This window comes from Mastomys coucha, unplaced genomic scaffold (assembly GCF_008632895.1).
Source record: "Mastomys coucha isolate ucsf_1 unplaced genomic scaffold, UCSF_Mcou_1 pScaffold22, whole genome shotgun sequence".
Classification (NCBI taxonomy): Eukaryota; Metazoa; Chordata; class Mammalia; order Rodentia; family Muridae; genus Mastomys; species Mastomys coucha.
The window spans coordinates 2,405,346-2,423,261 of record NW_022196905.1 but is presented as its reverse complement, the minus strand read 5'-3'; the positions used below and the strand labels follow the sequence as shown (position 1 = coordinate 2,423,261).

General features: G+C 38.2%; 2 protein-coding genes, 1 long non-coding RNA gene and 1 pseudogene across 4 annotated transcripts in view; 3 read left to right on the top strand and 1 right to left on the bottom strand.

Moving 5' to 3' along the window:
* Pnpt1 (polyribonucleotide nucleotidyltransferase 1) overlaps positions 1-477 on the top strand; it is a 34,882-nt gene extending 34,405 nt beyond the window's left edge. Inside the window, exon 29 of the mRNA XM_031339858.1 lies at positions 332-477. The gene's annotated coding sequence lies outside the window, so the exon portion shown is untranslated. The remainder of the gene's footprint in view (positions 1-331) is intronic.
* Positions 478-597: 120 nt separating this feature from the next.
* LOC116069316 lies at positions 598-7,084 on the bottom strand. The gene is made up of 2 exons (XR_004109975.1): positions 6,392-7,084; positions 598-6,186 (listed from the first exon to the last, which is right to left on the bottom strand). It is a non-coding gene; the product is annotated as an uncharacterized LOC116069316 (long non-coding RNA).
* Positions 7,085-7,110: 26 nt separating this feature from the next.
* The window catches only part of Ppp4r3b (protein phosphatase 4 regulatory subunit 3B), a 48,372-nt gene continuing 37,566 nt past the window's right edge, over positions 7,111-17,916 (top strand). Inside the window, exons 1-3 of one of the 2 annotated variants that reach the window (XM_031339856.1) lie at positions 7,111-7,728; positions 8,920-8,975; positions 16,621-16,719. In XM_031339856.1, coding sequence (XP_031195716.1) covers positions 7,587-7,728; positions 8,920-8,975; positions 16,621-16,719 — 297 coding nt within the window. In that variant the 5' untranslated portion in view covers positions 7,111-7,586. The remainder of the gene's footprint in view (positions 7,729-8,919; positions 8,976-16,620; positions 16,720-17,916) is intronic. The other variant, XM_031339855.1, reaches the window with a different exon arrangement.
* LOC116071494 lies at positions 13,725-13,863 on the top strand (annotated as a pseudogene).

Below are 17,916 nucleotides of genomic sequence, written 5' to 3'. Positions count from 1 at the left end.
GAGGTGAAATCTCAGGGTTGTTTTGATTTGCATTTCCCTGATGAATAAGGATGTCGAACATTTCTTTACAAGCCAAAGATTTTTAAGATATGTTTATACTTAAGTCAGTAAACATTATTCTGTGTAAAACAGCATATTAGACAATATTGATACATGTTCTGAAATAGTGAAGGAACTGAAAATTATAGAAATTAAATTATTTCTATAATTAATATACTGTTATTTAGTAGTAGTGACCACCATAATCCTTAATTTAAGGGACAATAACCTTTAGTGGTAGGATTTCTAAATTTTAATTTGGTCTTCTTAAATTTGCTCTTAATTTTCAAAGGTATCAAAGGTATGCAAAACTGCTAACAATTTGGAAAAAGAAAAGCCAGTTCTTGGAACTCCAGAGGAGTGGCACAAAATTAAACGGACAGCTCACTAATACCAACAATTGAAGCACCATCACTTCTGCTTAAGGCAGGAGCCTACCACCACTCCTACCGAGCGTCTGCTCATCTTTATTTAAATCATGGTAGTTTTCCATAATTTCTAAGTGTTTAATCAGGGAGTATCATATGCCAAAAACTAATTTATAGTACTTGCAGGTTGTTCCTTTATAACCTTTATTTTGACATAATTAAATTAGTGTTCAATTTTTTTTTACATTTATTTATTTTGTATACTTACAAACTACTGTGCATGTGTGGGAATCAGTACAACTTACAGGAGTTGGGTTTCTCCTTCCACTTTGGGGTCCCAAGAAATGAATTCAGGTCATCAAACTTACAACAAGCACCTTTCCCCGCCAAGCCATCTTCCTTACTCAAATTATGGGTTTTATGTGACTATTTTCCTTCCCTTCCTAAACATCTTAATTTTCTAGATCTAAGAAGCATGAACATCAGTAGCTGTCTCATTCAGCTTACTTAGCCAAACTGAATTCATTCATTCAACATTTACTATGAACTAAGCACTATGAAATGTGCAGTGATGTCAGCAAGCAGAGCTAAAGTTCTAACATGCTTAGTAAACAAGTATGTAACACATGACATAGTAGCAGATACTTTAAATTAGAAAGGCATTTGGGTAAGGGTAAATTGGGTAAAATTGATCTGCCCTTCGGGAGGAAAGGATTTGTTTACTAGCTTGCTCCCCATGCCTTCCTCAGCCTATTTTCTTATACCATCCAGGATCACCTCTCCAGGGATTGTACTAGTACCATACCCAGTGAACTGGGCCCTTGCATATCAAGCATTAATCAGTAAAATGCCCCCCATAGACTTGACTATAGGCTAATCAGTTGGAAGCATTTTCTCACTTAATGATGATCCTGGCTTACATAAGTTGACGAATAAAAAAAAAAACCCACCACCCCAACCAGGACAAATGATAAATTGTTCTTTCAAATGAAATGATACAGAGCCACTTCAATGAATAGATATTTAAAAGGAGACCTGAATAAATTAGAGGAAGCAAATGTAAAGACATTTTGAGAAAGAGAATTGCAGATAGAGGTCTTCACCCCAGAAGCAAAAATAATTCATTTTAGAAACCAATTTTACAAAGCTTAATCTTTTGTTTTGTATTGAGAATATAACAAGTAAAGATAGCAGGTAATATTTTCAAAACATTTCATCAGGCAAGCATATGCTTACTTATTTCCAAGGAAAGAAAATCATGAACAGTTTAACAGGCTTTGACAAATGCTTTCTCATGAAAATTGACAATAAGATGACAGGCCATAGAAATGGGAAAGAAAATATAAAAGACCCATTGTCAGGGGATTAAAAAGCACTGTAAAAGTGAAGATGTATCACAGCCATGAGTTTGTTTCACAGACAAATCCTATCCCTACACTTAACTGACAGCAAGTCTTAGAAGTCAACAAAAGCTCAAACAGTTCTGCTTGATTATCTCACAGGGAAGTAGAATATAAAGTTGAAAGAGGAGGAAGCAGTTACACTGCTAACTTTAGCCTGAAGGTTGTAAAGATAATAGATCTGCTATCAGTGGAAAACTAGCTAAATAAAAGTGAAAGTATCAACCAACATATAGATGGCTGTGATAGAAAGCAGTTTTTGCATGACTTCTCGAAATCTATCCACCCCAGAGACAGGGTATCTATGAACCAAAGTAGTCAATCCAAATCAAGTTCACCAACAAGTGAATTTATTGGGTCTATGTATGGGAACAATGGGCAAGAGACATTAAGATACCTCAAAATAAATTCCCAACCCAATGGTGAATCTTGTGACTCTTTCCTTTTCAATTGGAAAATGTTAATAGGCCTTGGCAAAACATAACACACACATACACACACACATTATCAAACAAAAATAAATAAAAAACCAGCCTTTTATGAGCATAGTGCTACAGTATGTTGTACTTTGTTTCCTTTGGAAACTTATTGTTTATATTAATATAGTTACTAATTAAGTTGATAGGCACTCTAGCAAAGGGTTCTTGTAACTATAACTTCCCTGGAGTGTACTATAAAACAGGCTGACCTAACTTGGAGCTGTCTTTCTGCCTCTACCTCTCAAATGTTGGGAGTTGCTTATATGCATCATGGCTCTGATGTTTTTTAAAGTCATGGTAGGGGCTAATAAGATGGCTCAACAGAGATAGATACTTGCCACCAAGTCTTGACAGTCTAAGTTCAATTCCTAGGCCCATGTAATGGAAGAAAAGAACTGACTTCCCTGAGTTGTCCTCTGACTTCATACATACTTCAAGAGAGTGTAAACATGTACAATAAATGCTTTTTAAAAAAAGTTTTCAAAAAAAAAAAGTTGGGCCAGCAAGATGCTTCTGTGGGTAAAGGCACTTGCCGTCAAGCCTTAGTTTGATCTGAGAGACCCACATAATATGAGGAGAGTATTGACTCACACAAGTCCTGATCTCCACACGTATGTCATGGGACATATATATGCATGTACACATAATAAATGAATAACCATGTATTTTTATTATGGGTGTGACAGAGTTTAATATCCAGAACACGTGTTAAAAAATCCAAACATGGTGGCTTGAATTTGTAATCCCAATACCAGGGAGATGAAGACAGGTGGAACCTTGGGGCTCACTGGCCAAATTCCAAGCCAGTGAAGAGGCCCTATCTCGAAATGCTATCTGAGGTTTAATTGTGACCTCTGCACATTCACACACAAAGTCATTTTATAGTAATAAGAGTTGATCATGCTGGCAGGCACCTGCAATCCCCAAGCTCCTTAGGAGGCTAAAGCAGAAGAATCTCTTAAACCCAGATATTTAACCCTTGTCTGGGTAACATAGTACAACCTAATCTTTCTAAAAATACCAAGTTGGGTAGAGAAAGCAGGCTATTAACTAGAAAAAAAAAAAAACAGTGTAACTTTCTAAACAGTGGAATTTGAATTGCTTCTTAATATATAGAGGTCAGTAGGTAAGCCTGGCTTTAATGAATGATGATGACAGGAGAGAGGCAGACTGTTGAGTAGTAGTTGTTTCATAAGCAAATGAAAGTAAGAGTATACAGTAAAGCAGTTTAGAATTAAGACTGAACTTTATTCTACATGTGCTGGGAATACTGAAAAACACCATGTTTCATGAAAACTATATTAGCAGTTGCCTATTAATATTTTTAAATTGTGCCTATAAAAATTACCGTAATTCCCAAGAATTCATAAACTAGAAAATGATGCAAAAAAACAAAAAGTATAAAATATGTAGGTAATTATCATAAAATATAAAATAATAAAAATATTGAGGGGAAAACATATCACCAGTTCCCAGAGAAGTGACTTACAAAATTCAATATATACAATGTCCATAATTTGGCAAATATCAGTCAAAAATTAGAAATGGGCTAGAGACGGCTCAGCAGTTAGGCTGGGTTCTCAGCACCCACATGGTGGCTTAGAGTGATAGTTTATATCAACCACCAGTAAACTATAGTTTGAAGGCATCCAACATCCACTTCTACTCACCAGGATCCTGAATGCACATTGATATACACATAAATAAATCTTTTAAGTATTACAAACATAACACTAAAGGCATGGCTGTCAAAGTCAAGAACAAAACAAGCACCAGTATTATTCAGCACTTCTGGTGGTCTTATCAATGTTATGAAATTAAAAGGTATATCAGAGAAAAACAAAAACACTTTCAGATGACCACCTAAACCACTTAACAAAACAAGTAGATCAAGATGTAGAACTCTCAGCTCCTTTCCAGCACCATGTATACTTGTGTGCCCAGGCTTCCTGCCTGTTGATAATGGACTGAACTTCTAAGCTATAAGCCAGCCCCAATGAATGTTTTCCCCAAGAGTTGTCATGGTCATGGTGTTTCTTCACAGCAATAAACCCCCAACTAAGACAGTGACCTGGGTACACAGGGATTTTTTTTTCCCTAATGAAATCATTTGAATTGGGAAGATCACCTTTAATCTGGGCCACACCTTCTGCTGGCAGCCTATGTAAAGGACATGGAAGAAAGAAGTTTGGTCTCTTTGCCTGCTTGTTCCTACTCTTGATCTCACTGGCAAGTCCATTCCTTCACTGGAGTCTACTTCTGCAGGATTCTGCCATATTCTGAAGACCAGCAGAGACATACAGCCTCATAGAATCATACAGACCATTCAGAGAAGGTCTGATCCTCAGAGAAGTGGAAACAATAACAGCATATATATACATACATATTATATACATGCATTCTACCAAATTCATATGGCTTAGGGGAGGGTTTTTTGTTTGGTTTGGTTTGGTTTTTTTTTTTTCCCTGCAAAAATATCTGTGTCAGGCAGGAGAAATGTTTCTATGAGTAAATGTGCTTGCCACCAAGACTGACAGCCTGACTCTGATTTCCAGAACTGACTTCCACACTATGTTGCAGCACAGCCTCCCCCTTCACCAAATGAATAAATGTCAGTTTTTAAAAGCTTCTATGGCAGTAATGAGATGTTTCAGCAGTTAAAGAGTTCTGACAAAGAACCCATCTGGCTGTTCACAACTATAACTCTGGTTCTAGAGTTATCCAAAACCTTCTGGTACACACACACATACATAGATACACACATTCATGCACGTAATGAAAATCTTTTTTAAAAAGGTGTGGCATTTGTAATATAAGTATATAAAATATTATAGTAATATAATCCAGAGATGATACAAATTATTCTGCAGGACATTATAGGTTATAAGCAAACCATATGCCATTTTATATGAAAGACTTCATCAAACAGATATTGGGATTGATTTGAGTCCTGGAAACAGTCATTTAAGTCATCAAAAGACAACTACAGTATTGACATAGACACATTTGCATATGCTAAACTATTTCTAAAATAAGGTACTGCATAAAACCTAGTGGAAAAATGAATAAATGTCACTTTTTAAAAGCTTCTATGGCAGTAATGAGATGTTTCAGCATCTCATTGAACAATGTTCAAAAACTACATAACATTTTTAGATGATAGCAGCATTAAATCAAATGTACAAGTATATAGGCCACACACCAAGGAACTGCCCCCAATCTAACCTGACACACACATGGAAAGTGGGAAGTGATATAGTCACTGTTATCTGGAGAAAAACTGAATAGCAGGAAGCAGGGGCAGTTCTTTGCCCTTTTAATTTTTTACATATAAAGGTATTACTTGTAAAGATCAAGGACATCAAGGGCTCATTTGGGCTACAATCTTTTGGAATTGTAGTTTCCTTGTAAAATACTCTTGGGGAAGGTGTGGCTATATATAGCACAGTTATGCTTCCAGACTACAGCATGAGCTGGATGGACCCTGGCCAAAAACATTCTACAGAGAATGCTCTGGGCACCTGAAATGACTGTCCTAAAGGCTAAGTGAGCTTCCAGGATCTGTCCGGTGCTGTTCCTAAAGTTCTTTTCTCCTTTAGAGTGGGCAATGAAAAGGACGCTTAGACACAATCCTTCGGTGTCCTCTTAACACTGACTGTGAAAAGCTTTCACTGGCCTTCCCAAAACAAATATTTTCCCTGGTTCAAAGTACATTTTGTCCATATCAGTCACAGAATATCAGGGACTTATGTATAGTGATTCAAGTCCTTTGATCATAGGCAGAATCCTGTTACATACCATAGGCTGGCCTGGACCTCAAAAGAGATGCTCCCGTCTCAGTATTTCCATGTGCAGTCGTTACAGGCAAATGGCAGCTGACCAGGCTAATTTTCTTGGTCCCTTATACATTTAAAGAAAAGCAACGATAGATCAAATTTTGAAATCATTTTTAATCAAGCGACTATGTGCATAAGAAATCCCTTTAAACATACTGATGATTTGACACCTAACTTCGTCAAATCATAAGCACACTTTGACAAGCATAGTGATGACTACAACTCCCGAAATACACCGCGGGATCAACAAGTGCACCTGCCCTGTTCACCTTTCAGGTTAGAGCCAAGAGTTGGGCAAGCTGAGGGACCATTTAAGAGAACGGAGAGGCGGCTGAACTGCACTGGGAGCCGAGGCCTTCGGGCGAGTGTCACGCACTGAGCGACGTTAACTGGACGCTGGAAACCGTTCTTGCGGCACCTGAGGCCGAGAGCTCCCCGAGGAGCGGGAGGCTGCCGCCAGTGTCTCCGAACCTTCTTACGGTCAGCGCTACCAGGCTAACGGAAGGACGCTTCGGCGGGAAATAGGAACTGTCAAGGCGTTGGTGGAACATTAAGATCGCCCACCGCTCACCGTGGCCATGGAACACTTGCCCGGCAGAAGCCTCGCAGATTCTATAACGGATTTTAGTGAGAGAGGGGCTCGACCTTCCATGGTCTTCACGAAAGACGCAAACACCCCCAACCCGTCTTCAGTCCTCGGGCTGACAGCATGAGTCCCTACGCTTGGCTTCGCCCTAGTTCTGTCCACGCGTTCGAACTTCTCAGCCTGGCTCTGTTCTGTTGAGAGCAAGTCCAGAGTTGACAACCCGCCACATGCCCAACATCAGCCCCACAAGTCCCGAAGGACAAGTCAGCAACACCATCGCTACAGCAACCTCCTGCAGACGCTTCCACCCGGCGCAGGTAGAAAAGCTCGCGAGACTGAGGTTCCCGAGCCAGGAAGCGGGGCCGAAAGAGGAGGAAGCCCCTCCTTGGCTGGCTCACCTCGCGGCGCACTCCTCGCGAGATCGCCGAGGTCTGACTCTCCGGAAGCGTGTTCGGAGGTAAAGGTACTGTGCGTTGGACTCGTCGGCCGCCGTAGCCCCTGCTAGGACAGCCCGTGCGAACCTGCTGGAAGAGGAAGAGAAAGGCAGAGAGAGTCGGGTTACAAGATGGCGGATCTGTAGTAGTAACCGCGGCGGGCGGCGGCAGCGGGAGAGCGAGCGAGCTCTGGGGAGCAAAGGGAAGGGAGGGTCGTTGTACGCCGGAGCGAAGGAAGGGGTCAGCGGAGACCACGAGAGGGGCGCTCTCGGTGGCTCTGGTCACCCCTTCTCGCGGCTAAACCTTTAGAGCCATGGTAAACTCGGGCCTCTCCAGAGTCGCTGCCGCCGCCGCCGCTGCCGCCACTACCGGCTCTCAAGAGTGAGGGATACCGGCGAGGTGAGCGAGGAGGCGGCGGCTGGAACGGTGGGGCCAGTAGCCACCATGTCGGATACACGGAGGCGAGTGAAGGTCTATACCCTGAACGAAGACCGGCAATGGGACGACCGAGGCACCGGGCACGTCTCCTCCACTTACGTAGAGGAGCTCAAAGGGATGTCGCTGCTGGTTCGTGCAGAGTCCGACGGTAAGGTTATTGGAACGGTGGGAGAGGGGACAGTGCATCGGTTGCAGCACAACCTGAGGGTTAAGCTCTGGGCTCCCGTACTGTATTCTGACTAGCACCACTAGGGACAGCGCACTGGTCTTGAGCCTGCCCTTCTTTACGATAAAAACAAACTGCAGGGCCTGGATTTACTCTCCGTCAGACGTGAACTCGCAGTTCTCCGCCTCCATCCCTATCAAGGATTTGACTCCTTCCCTTCCAATCCCTACCCGGTTGTCGAGGTTTAGAATGTGATGAGTGGGAAGTCAGTAGACCAGATAGGAATCTCGCCCATGAGATCTGACACCCACCCCGCACCCACTTTAGGTACAGTCTTGTCGGTTGTACCTGCCTAGTATAAAAGGTTTAGTGAAACTTTGAGTACCTTAAAAACAAGTTCCAGTTGTTCCAATCCCCAGGTGCTGGGGAAAACTACAACGGACTTATTCTTGGAGTTAATACAGACTGTTGCCACGAAACACACAAGCAGGTACATCTTTGATCCCTCCAACGCTGCCATTGTAGGGAGTGAAAAAGTGGGTTCCACAATCTCAGCAAGTTAGAAAACTAAAGCAGACTATAAAATTATATTTGTTGTTTGCAAAATTCATAGAAACCATTTTAATATTATTAAAACCTGACAGCCATAATGAAGCAGCTACTACCTGTACTGAAGAGCTGCCCGGTTGGAGCAGCTAATGGGTGCAGGAAATAAAGAAGAGCAATCGTAGATTTATTTTGGGCAGATGTTGTACTAGTGCAGAGTCCTGTTTAGTAGTTAAGAGGCATTTATTTCTACATTATGGGGGGGGTTGTTCATTGTCAAAGGAAAAAGATAAATATAATTTGTATGGTAAGTCACTCTGGGGTTCTTGTAATTTGTTTTGTTAGACAGGAAATGAAGTAAAACAGCTTTTGTTAAAGCTTAGTCTTCAAATGGTCAATTAGACCTTAAAAGTTTTAGTTACCTCAGTCTGAATATTGATTTCACATATTTTCCCTCTAAGGACATATGGAGGTAGGATGAAATAGTCTAAGTTAACTATGTAGCCTATATTTGGAGAGAAAATATGAATTAAAAAGCATTTGTGGCTTCAGATGTTCATCTGGTAAGGAGATATGAAATATTTATTAGAACTTTTGTTTTTTTTTTTTTTTTTTTTACTCTTTCAGGATCTCTACTCTTGGAGTCAAAGATAAATCCAAACACTGCATATCAGAAACAGCAGGCAAGTAGTTGTTTATCTTTAATTTGAAAGACTTCATCTGTGATCCAGGATGTTTTTATGTGACAAAAATGAGAATACTTTCCAGACAAGAAAAAAAGTTTGGTAACTAAAATTAGGTATCATGTGTATTTCCTTCAGTTTGAGAGTTTCAAACTGAAAAGCAGTTTTTATATTGGTGATTTAATGTTGTTTTTTAATTGAGCCACTGTTTGTATTGCAATACAATGTATATTATCTATCTGGTCTTTAAAGTAAGCCAGGTCTGTTTTATATGCTCTACACTAAACCTTTTCTTCTAAGTCACATTTGAAAGAAATGGCTTAAAAGAAGATTCAGAGTGTTCAGTTACTACCATTAAGAAATAATTCAAAGAGATTCTTTTAAAGCAAGGAGAGCCTGTTTGGGGTGTGAAGTTGGACCCTTTGACCAAGGAGAAGGATTTTTTTAAGTAGTATTTAAGTTCTGCTTTTAATTGTATGCATATTAAATAATAAATGGGTACTTTATAAATATACACATTGGTAATTATGCAACATTTCCTGTTAATATTTATTGTCACTTTGGAAAAGAAAATCTGTTTTAGTATTTCTAATTAGTTAACATGACGATATAGCATTGAGTCATCTTTTCTTATCTGTGGCTGTTTTCATTTTTATTATGAAATACTATCAATATTAAATAGTGTAGAGAATAATATAATAGACTCCATTATAGTATATCACTATCAGGTTTAACAATATTAACATAATATATTTTTTCAACCTTTTGTAATGTTTAACATGGATAGAGGTAAAATCTCCTTTGTATCTATCTCATTTTGTCTATTCTCTACTCTTCCTATGGTAACCCTATTCTGAAATTGCTGTGTATTCTGTATACATGCTTTTTATACCTTTCCTGCATATGTATATATTCATAATAATATGTAGTCTTTGTGTGTTTTTAAACTTTTACACTATTGATAACATACTTTACATGTATTCTGAAATTTGCGTTTTCACACTTTGAAGATTTGTGTTAATGTAGGGAGGTTACTTTTAATGCTGTATTATATTCTAATGTATGATATACAACTGAGTCATTTGATTTATTTTGTGTGTGGGTGTGGTGTGATGCGTGTTATGTAAATAAAGTCACTATGACAGGCTTTGGAAGGGAAAGACATTTTAGGTTTGTATTTATAGCATCAGGTCTACCTTTTTCAAGGTCTATGAGAATTTGGATGCTATAAACACTTCACAGAAGAAATAAAATTACATCTTTTGTAAAGCTTATTGATGGTAAAAATATTAATGTAATTCAACTGGTACCTTTTTTTCTTGGACAATTTTTATATGTGTCTCTTTTTGGTGAAGAATTCAATTAAAACATTTGCCTTGAATATTTGAGTGTTTCTCTGTATCTTAGATATATTTAAGGACATTTGAATAGATTTAATCTCTAATTCAACTGGGCAGATAGTTACTCTGGTTTTGCCTTGACTTTTACAAGGTAGCTACTTGGGAATCTCTGCTTATTTGTGAAGAAATAATAATTTGTCATTTTTTTTTCTTCTACATGTATGAATATAAAATGATAAGGACATTTGCTCATGTAAGTGTAGACTCATGTTCATGAGCAGTTCACTACACATTTAGTTAAAATAACTTTTCTTGATGTGTATAAGAGATACTTTAGCTACTATTCCTATTGAAGAGATGATATTGCACAGAGGCTTGTTTGTAAAATAGTACAGTGCTTCTTCAAATAGTTAAAAATTTTGAGGCATACTTTGCTGTATAATGATACTTTCTAGAAAACTAGTTCCAAGCCAGGCAGTGGCTTTGCACCTCTTTTTTTTTTTTTTTTTTTAAGATTTATTTATTATTATAAGTACACTGTAGCTACCTTCAGACACACCAGAAGAGGGCATTAGATTTCATTATGGGTGGTTGTGAGCCACCATGTGGTTGCTGGGATTTGAACTCAGGACCTTCAGAAGACCAGTCAGTGCTCTTAACTGCTGAGCCATCCCTCCAGCCCTGTGCACCTCTTTAATCCCAGGACTCAGGGGGCAGAGGTTAGGTGAATCTCTGAGTTCTGGGATAGCCAAGGCTATATTGAGAAACCCTGTCTCAGGAAGGAAGGGAGAGAGAGAGAGACAGAGACAGAGACAGAGACAGAGACAGAGAGAAAGAAAGGGAGGAAGGAAGGAAAGAGAGAGAGAGAGAGAGAGAGAGAGAAAGGAAGGGAGAAAGAGAGAACTAGTTCCAGATAAATTTGATTTATATAAACATACATACATATATACATACATACATACATACATACATACAAACAAACAAAGTGTGCATTGGAAAAAATATATTTTAAAGATTTATGGCATCTGAAAATATTTTCTGCAAGTAGTCACATCTAAGTTAAAGTTCAGGGCTACATATCTTTAGGATGTTTCCATACATAGATTGCACACACATGAAAGGAATAGGGAAAAGCATGCTGTAAATACTGCATAGAGTCACATGTTTTATTTACTTGAAGTTTACTTAAATTAAGAAGACCTTTCTAGTGGAAGTCAGAGCCATTTAAAGTTATGTTAAATTTAGTTTCTTTGTAATATATACAAGTTTTTTCCTATTTTAACCAAAGTCTTACTAAGTTTGCATTTTTTACTAAGTAGCACAAGTTGGAATTCCTGAATACAGCATTATTTTTTATGTTTATTAGAATTATCACATTATCAGCATTTGTCAACATTTGAAATTTTAGATTATGCTAGAAAGTAATTTCCAAAATTAAAAGGAATATATCATTAACAGATGGGTTTTTAATTTAAAATGTGAATGAATGGCTTAATTATAGAATACTTTGCTAAATTAAAATATGTTAAATAAATTCAGAGTAACCATTTAATATTCATAGTTTCAGTCCTAAAATGACTGCTAAATTGTCTGCTCAGAATACATGGGTTTCTCTCTCCCAAAATATATTAGAATAAATACAATTAAGTATCAGATAACTGGATTGTAGAAGGTTATCAGTAATTTACAGTTCTTCCCCACCATGTCTAGTTCTGAAAAGGGTGAGAGATGGGAAGGAAGTGTATTTTCTCAATACATTTAAGTATTTAAAGAAACACATTGGGAAGAAAAGAAAATGATTATCCAGTACAGCATGAAACAAAGTGTCTTATACATGTTTAAGTAACTTAAAGTCAGTCCTACCATTCTTGAGTAAATCAAAAGTCAACATCATAGGGATAGATAGAACTTAGCATATTTAACATAGTTATATTTTCCTGGCTTTAGAAGATAAGACTTCACCTCAGTGAAACAATAATAGAATGATAAGATAGCTAATGAAAATTGTTTCAGTAAGCGTAGATCTTACTGAAAATGCATGAAAGTATTTCCTGTGGAGGTAGCTGAGGTACAGAAAGGTTGTGAATGGAAATGCAAAGCAGGAATATTTCAAAACAATGTATTATAAACAGAAAACGTGTATTCCACAGGTGTGGGCAGTAAACAATTAGACAGGAGAAAGTACCAAACAGAAGTGTGCCATTATAAATTCTTGTTTGAGACCCAAAAGGATGATGCTGCCTTGAGGAAACCAGTATGATAATGTCATGAGTACTAGATGAGAGGAGTATGGGGGGGTGGGGACAAGAAACTTTGGGTGGGAAACTCTTGTAATAATTGTGATAGAAGAAATTAAAATCTGGTAAATAGACTTGAAAAAATATAACTCTGGTATGTTTTCAAGAAGTTGCTAGAGGACAAGGTGAATGATTAAACATCAAAGAAGAAATCAAAGGCTACTGTCCTATTGATTGTTTTGTATTATTATTACTACTAGTAGTACTGTTACTATGACTGTAACTATTGCTATTACTATCTAGTGTTTGGGGCCAAGAAAGTGATAGTTCTTTCCAGAAAATACATGAAGTTGAGTAGGCTGACATTGAGCTTTTGGTTTGAGGCTTGGTTATCAAAATAAAGGCTTTTTTTAAATGTGCAATGTGTTGGCATGGGTAATTCAAAAGTAGTCCATATGGTTTGTATTACTAACGGTCACCCTTATTATAATTTTCTTTGTTTTTATTATTTTTGGTTGCCTGGGTTTTTTGAAACAAGGCCTCACAGTGGAGCTGTGGCAGTCCTGGAACTTACTATGTAGACTAAGCTGGCCTCAGACTCACAAAGATTGGCCTGCCTCTGTCTCCTAAGTGCTAGGATTAAAGGTGTGGGCCACTGTGCACATCACCTTTCCATTCTTACAGATCATCACCTTAGACTAAGTGTGTAGACTCACTCCATTTCTTAAGCACATAATAGCATTCCATATGCTATTCTGGGCCTCCCCTCCCCCCTTTTTTTTAAAATTTAAGCTTGAAAGTGGGTTAAATAAATGAAGTTTTAATATTAGACATCTAGAGCTAGTGGTAAGGTTTGAGTCAGTAAAGCAGATCTTCACTTAAGAAACATAAAATGAACTTTGAGCTCCAGCAAGAGACCACCCCTTAGTAGACAGATCGACAGCATTGTAGAACTGTCCACATTTATTCATTGGCCTAGTACTTACTAGGATGTTGTTTATGGACTGATCCGAGTTTCCTTTAGGGTTGTTTTTTTAATTAAGTTTGAATTTTTTTTTTTGAAGATATGACTTATTCTGGGTTTTGTTTGTAGTACCACAGAGGTTGGAGGTCATCAGATCCAGCACTTTGTATATGCCCTCTGCCTGCCTCCCAATCCTAGGAAGAGTTTTTCAATTACCTGACAGGGGAGATACCATGATCACAAAGGTGTTTTTCCCAGGATGAGACTTACCCATTGTACTCCAGATGTGCTGACCCCTGCAGTTTTCCTCATGTGGTAGTGGGGGACTTAGTTTGCACTCTCCTCTGAAACAAACAAACAAAAAAATGGTCCAAAATACATAACAGCAGTTTGTGGGTGCTGGTGAATGCAATAAATGAAATAGTATTTGGGGTTGGAGTTGCTCTGTAATCGAAACCAATCAGGCAGTTGAATTAGGGGATCATGGAGGTATTAGACAGATGGATTTAAATGATATTTTTTTTTAATTTTATGTGTATGGTGTTTTGGCTTTATGTATGTCTGGGCACCATGTGTGTCCAGTATCCTTAGAAGCCAGGAGGAGGTTTCAGATCCCCTGGGTCTGGAGAAGGTGATCGTGAGCTGCCATGTAGGTGTTGGGAATTGAACCCTGGTCCTCTGAAACAGCAGCCAGTGTAACATCTCTCTAACCCCTAAATAGATTTTCTTTTTTTAAGATCTTAGAGGTTTTTACTGTTTTCTACAAAGACTAGCATGATCTCTTCCACTGGGTAGATGGCCTTGAATAATACATTCAGAGAAGTTCAGTGCACTACACAGAGAAACTGTTCTAAGGACAAACTATAGAAATGATGCCTGAAAGGATAGTTTTCCTAAGTGAATTTCCCCTATATTTTTAAAATTTTACTTTGTATCCAAAACAACCCTATTCATTTTGTTAGATTATTACATAGTGAATTTAATGTCTGATTGTATATATGTGTTTTAAGTAAAATCTAAACCTTAGTTTCTTATTACAGAGTTTGACAACCTAACCTTTTTTAAAGAAGGAGCAAAATTAAGGATACTCTATGAAGAATAGACATTAGGATATTCTTTCTACAAATTGGTCATGGGCCATACTTCTAAACCTCCCCATATAGCACCAATATTCAGATGTCAGAGACTAGAAGAGACATACCACCACATTCTGCTCCCCAACTTCCATAGTCTCTTGGCCATGTCAAATGAGTTTAGTTCAACTTAAAAGTCCCCAGTCTTTCACAGTCTTAACACTGTTTAAAAGTTCAGAGTCTGTTCCAAAACTCAAAGCAATCTCCTAACTGCATCTTCCTATAAAACCAAAAAGCAAATTATATACTTTGAGCATAAAATGGCATAGAATATATAATGTCATTTCAAAAGGGAGGAATGAGAGCATATTAAAAAAAGAAATCCTGGACCAAAGCAAGCTCAGCAAGGCAGACTCCAAAGTGCCATGTAGCTTATGTCTGAGGGCAAAGGGATTCAGTGGCTTCTCCTCTCCAGCTCTGCTCCCTGCCTCTCGCTTGGGCTGTTGCCATTCTCTGTACAGCTTTCCTTGGCAGTTATCCCACATTTCTGGCATTTGGTATCTTCAACATTTGGGAGTCACAACTCAGGCTTCACTTCCACAGCTTCATGCAGTGACCTCTCAGGGGTTCCATACTATCCTCTGGGACTGTGAGCCCTCAGTTAAATACTTTCTTTTATAAGTTGCATTGGTGTATCTTCACAGCAATAAAAAAGTAAGACAGCAGCCTTCACTTTATTCTAGTGTAGATCAAGCCTCTCTTAAGCTCATTTGTTTGGTAGAAGTCTTGGGTATAAGTTTCCTAGTGCTTTTTCTTGTCAAACACTACATTTTGTTTTTCTTTTTACCCCACTTACTCTTTTTCATTGTATGTCTGCATAAGAGTGTTACTAATAACCATGCCACAGAATCAGTGTTAGGATTAGGCTTGAAATCTCAGGAAAAAAAATTAGTCCATTACCTTTTAATTTAGCCTCAGCCACAGGACAGAAACAGCCACCTTCTTACCAAATATCACAAGACCAGTCTCTAGCCCAAGTGTTAATATTGTTCCCCTCTTGAACCATCCCTCTACTCCACCTAGCTCTCCGAATTACTCTGTCAGGCTTCTACTGTGATGGTCCATAAAGCTCTGCTTACAATGTCAACTTATTTTCTATTTCTAGTTCATCCTCTGAAATTCTTCAGTATTCTGAAAAATATAGTCACATGATCAGGCTCGTCACAGCAGTAATCCATTCCCTTGTACCATTGTCTGTATTGCTTTCCTATTTCTGCGATTAAACACTTGACCAAAGCAACCTTCAGAAAGGTTTATTGGGGCTTAATGTTCCAGAGTGATAAGAGTCCATCACTATTGCAGTTAGGAATCATGGCAGCAGGGCTGCATAGAAAGAACAGCTGAGAGCTCAAGGCTCGTGTTTCATACCATGAACTGAAAATAGCAAACTGGGAATGATGCAGGTGTTGGAATTTGGAAAGCCTACCTCCAACGCCAGAAAGGCCAGACTTCCTAAGCTTTCTGCACACCACCATTGAGCACGTCAGGGGCCATTCCCACCACACATGCAAACATTCACACATACAATGAATAAACCTTTGAGTGAGTGTGTGTGTGTGTGTGCGCACATGCATGCGCGCACGCGCCAAAATAGGGTTAAACCTAGATTTGTCTGAAGTATTTACATGCTTTTAATTAGTTGACAACCAGTTAAAAAGGTAAGAATGAACATTATTGATGAAAGGAATTGCTGACTTTCCAGATAGCACAAAATAGATGGTTGGAGTATCTGCAGTCTTGCTCAAGAAGCATTACCTAGGGCCTGCAAACCTATTTTAGCTTATTTAGAAAATTGTTCAGTGTCATCTTTAATATCAAAGTTTCTCTTGCATTGAAAGTATATTACAAATGTTAAAGGCACAGCAGAATACTTTATAGATGTGCACTATCAGGTGAATGTACTTTAACTATCAGTTCTGTCTTGACTTTTTGTTTAGTATGGTAATGAGAAGTATGTTTATTTTTTAACAGGATACATTAATTGTTTGGTCAGAAGCTGAAAACTATGATCTGGCTCTAAGTTTTCAAGAAAAAGCTGGCTGTGATGAAATTTGGGAAAAAATTTGTCAGGTAAGGTTTTTTTCTAATATATCTTTATAACTATGATTGTGTACATTATTCTTTTTTTTTTCTTTTCACTTCAGAAGAATGTATTAAAGTATGGAAAGGTAATAGTGTGAGATGTTAATGCTCTAACATGGATATTTCTATGTGTATTTCTGGGAATCTGACCCTGGTCCTAATTCCTACTAAAGAAGTGCTCTGACACTGACATATATCCTCAGTCTTGGAGTCTTTATTTATCCCAGCTGATTATTTCACTTAAAATTATTATCAACAACAATATTATCATAATTTATGATAATAAATTATTTTATGTAAGCAAGGCTATGAGTGTAACTCACTGAGGTAGAGTGCTTACCTAGCATACAGGAGGCCCTGGAGTCAGCCCCAGCACTAATTAAGCCATAATCCCAACAATCAGGAGGCAAAGTCAAGAGGATCAGAAGTGGAAGGTCATCCTCAGCTTCATAGGAAGTTTGGTCAGCCTAAGCAATGAAACCTCAGAAGGGGAATGGGGCTTGGGAAATGTGCTAATAGTATAGTGTTCCTGTATAGCTCATCACAGACAACGCCTGCACTCAGCTGCACCTCACATTAATATGCAACATTACTTGCAATTGATACAATAATAGTATGTAGTACTATTAACTAAAACCCATGCTTTGTTTACAACTAAGCTTTTCTTTAATGTCCGTTTACTTTTCTCGTGCTCTTTTCTCATACTGCCACACTGTGCCACTCACATCTCCTTGTCTTCTTAGATGGCTTTTGGCTGTGATACTTGGTAATTGGAATTTTAATTTTTTTTGTTTTTGTTTTTTAATGACAGATCAGTTTCGATAACTACCTAGTATAGGTCTTTATTTCTAATGGGTTAATTTTATTGTTATTTGACTATTACCATTCTCACTTGATCTTTTCTCTGTGATTCTATTTGTGATCAAATTTCACTGCACTGTCAGGCTGGTTTCAAACTATGTGATCCTCAACCTTAACCTCCCAAGGACTGGAGTTACATGAACTACTACACCCAGGCTCTTCTCATGATTCTTAATTGAAATCTGATTTTTGTTTGGCTGTTTTTAATTTGTGACACATACGTCAAGAAACTCTAGGCAGAGATACTGATGAAAACAGGATCAAGAGTTTGTGGTCATCTTAGTTCTATCTGTGTGTGTGTGTGTGTGTGTGTGTGTGTGTGTG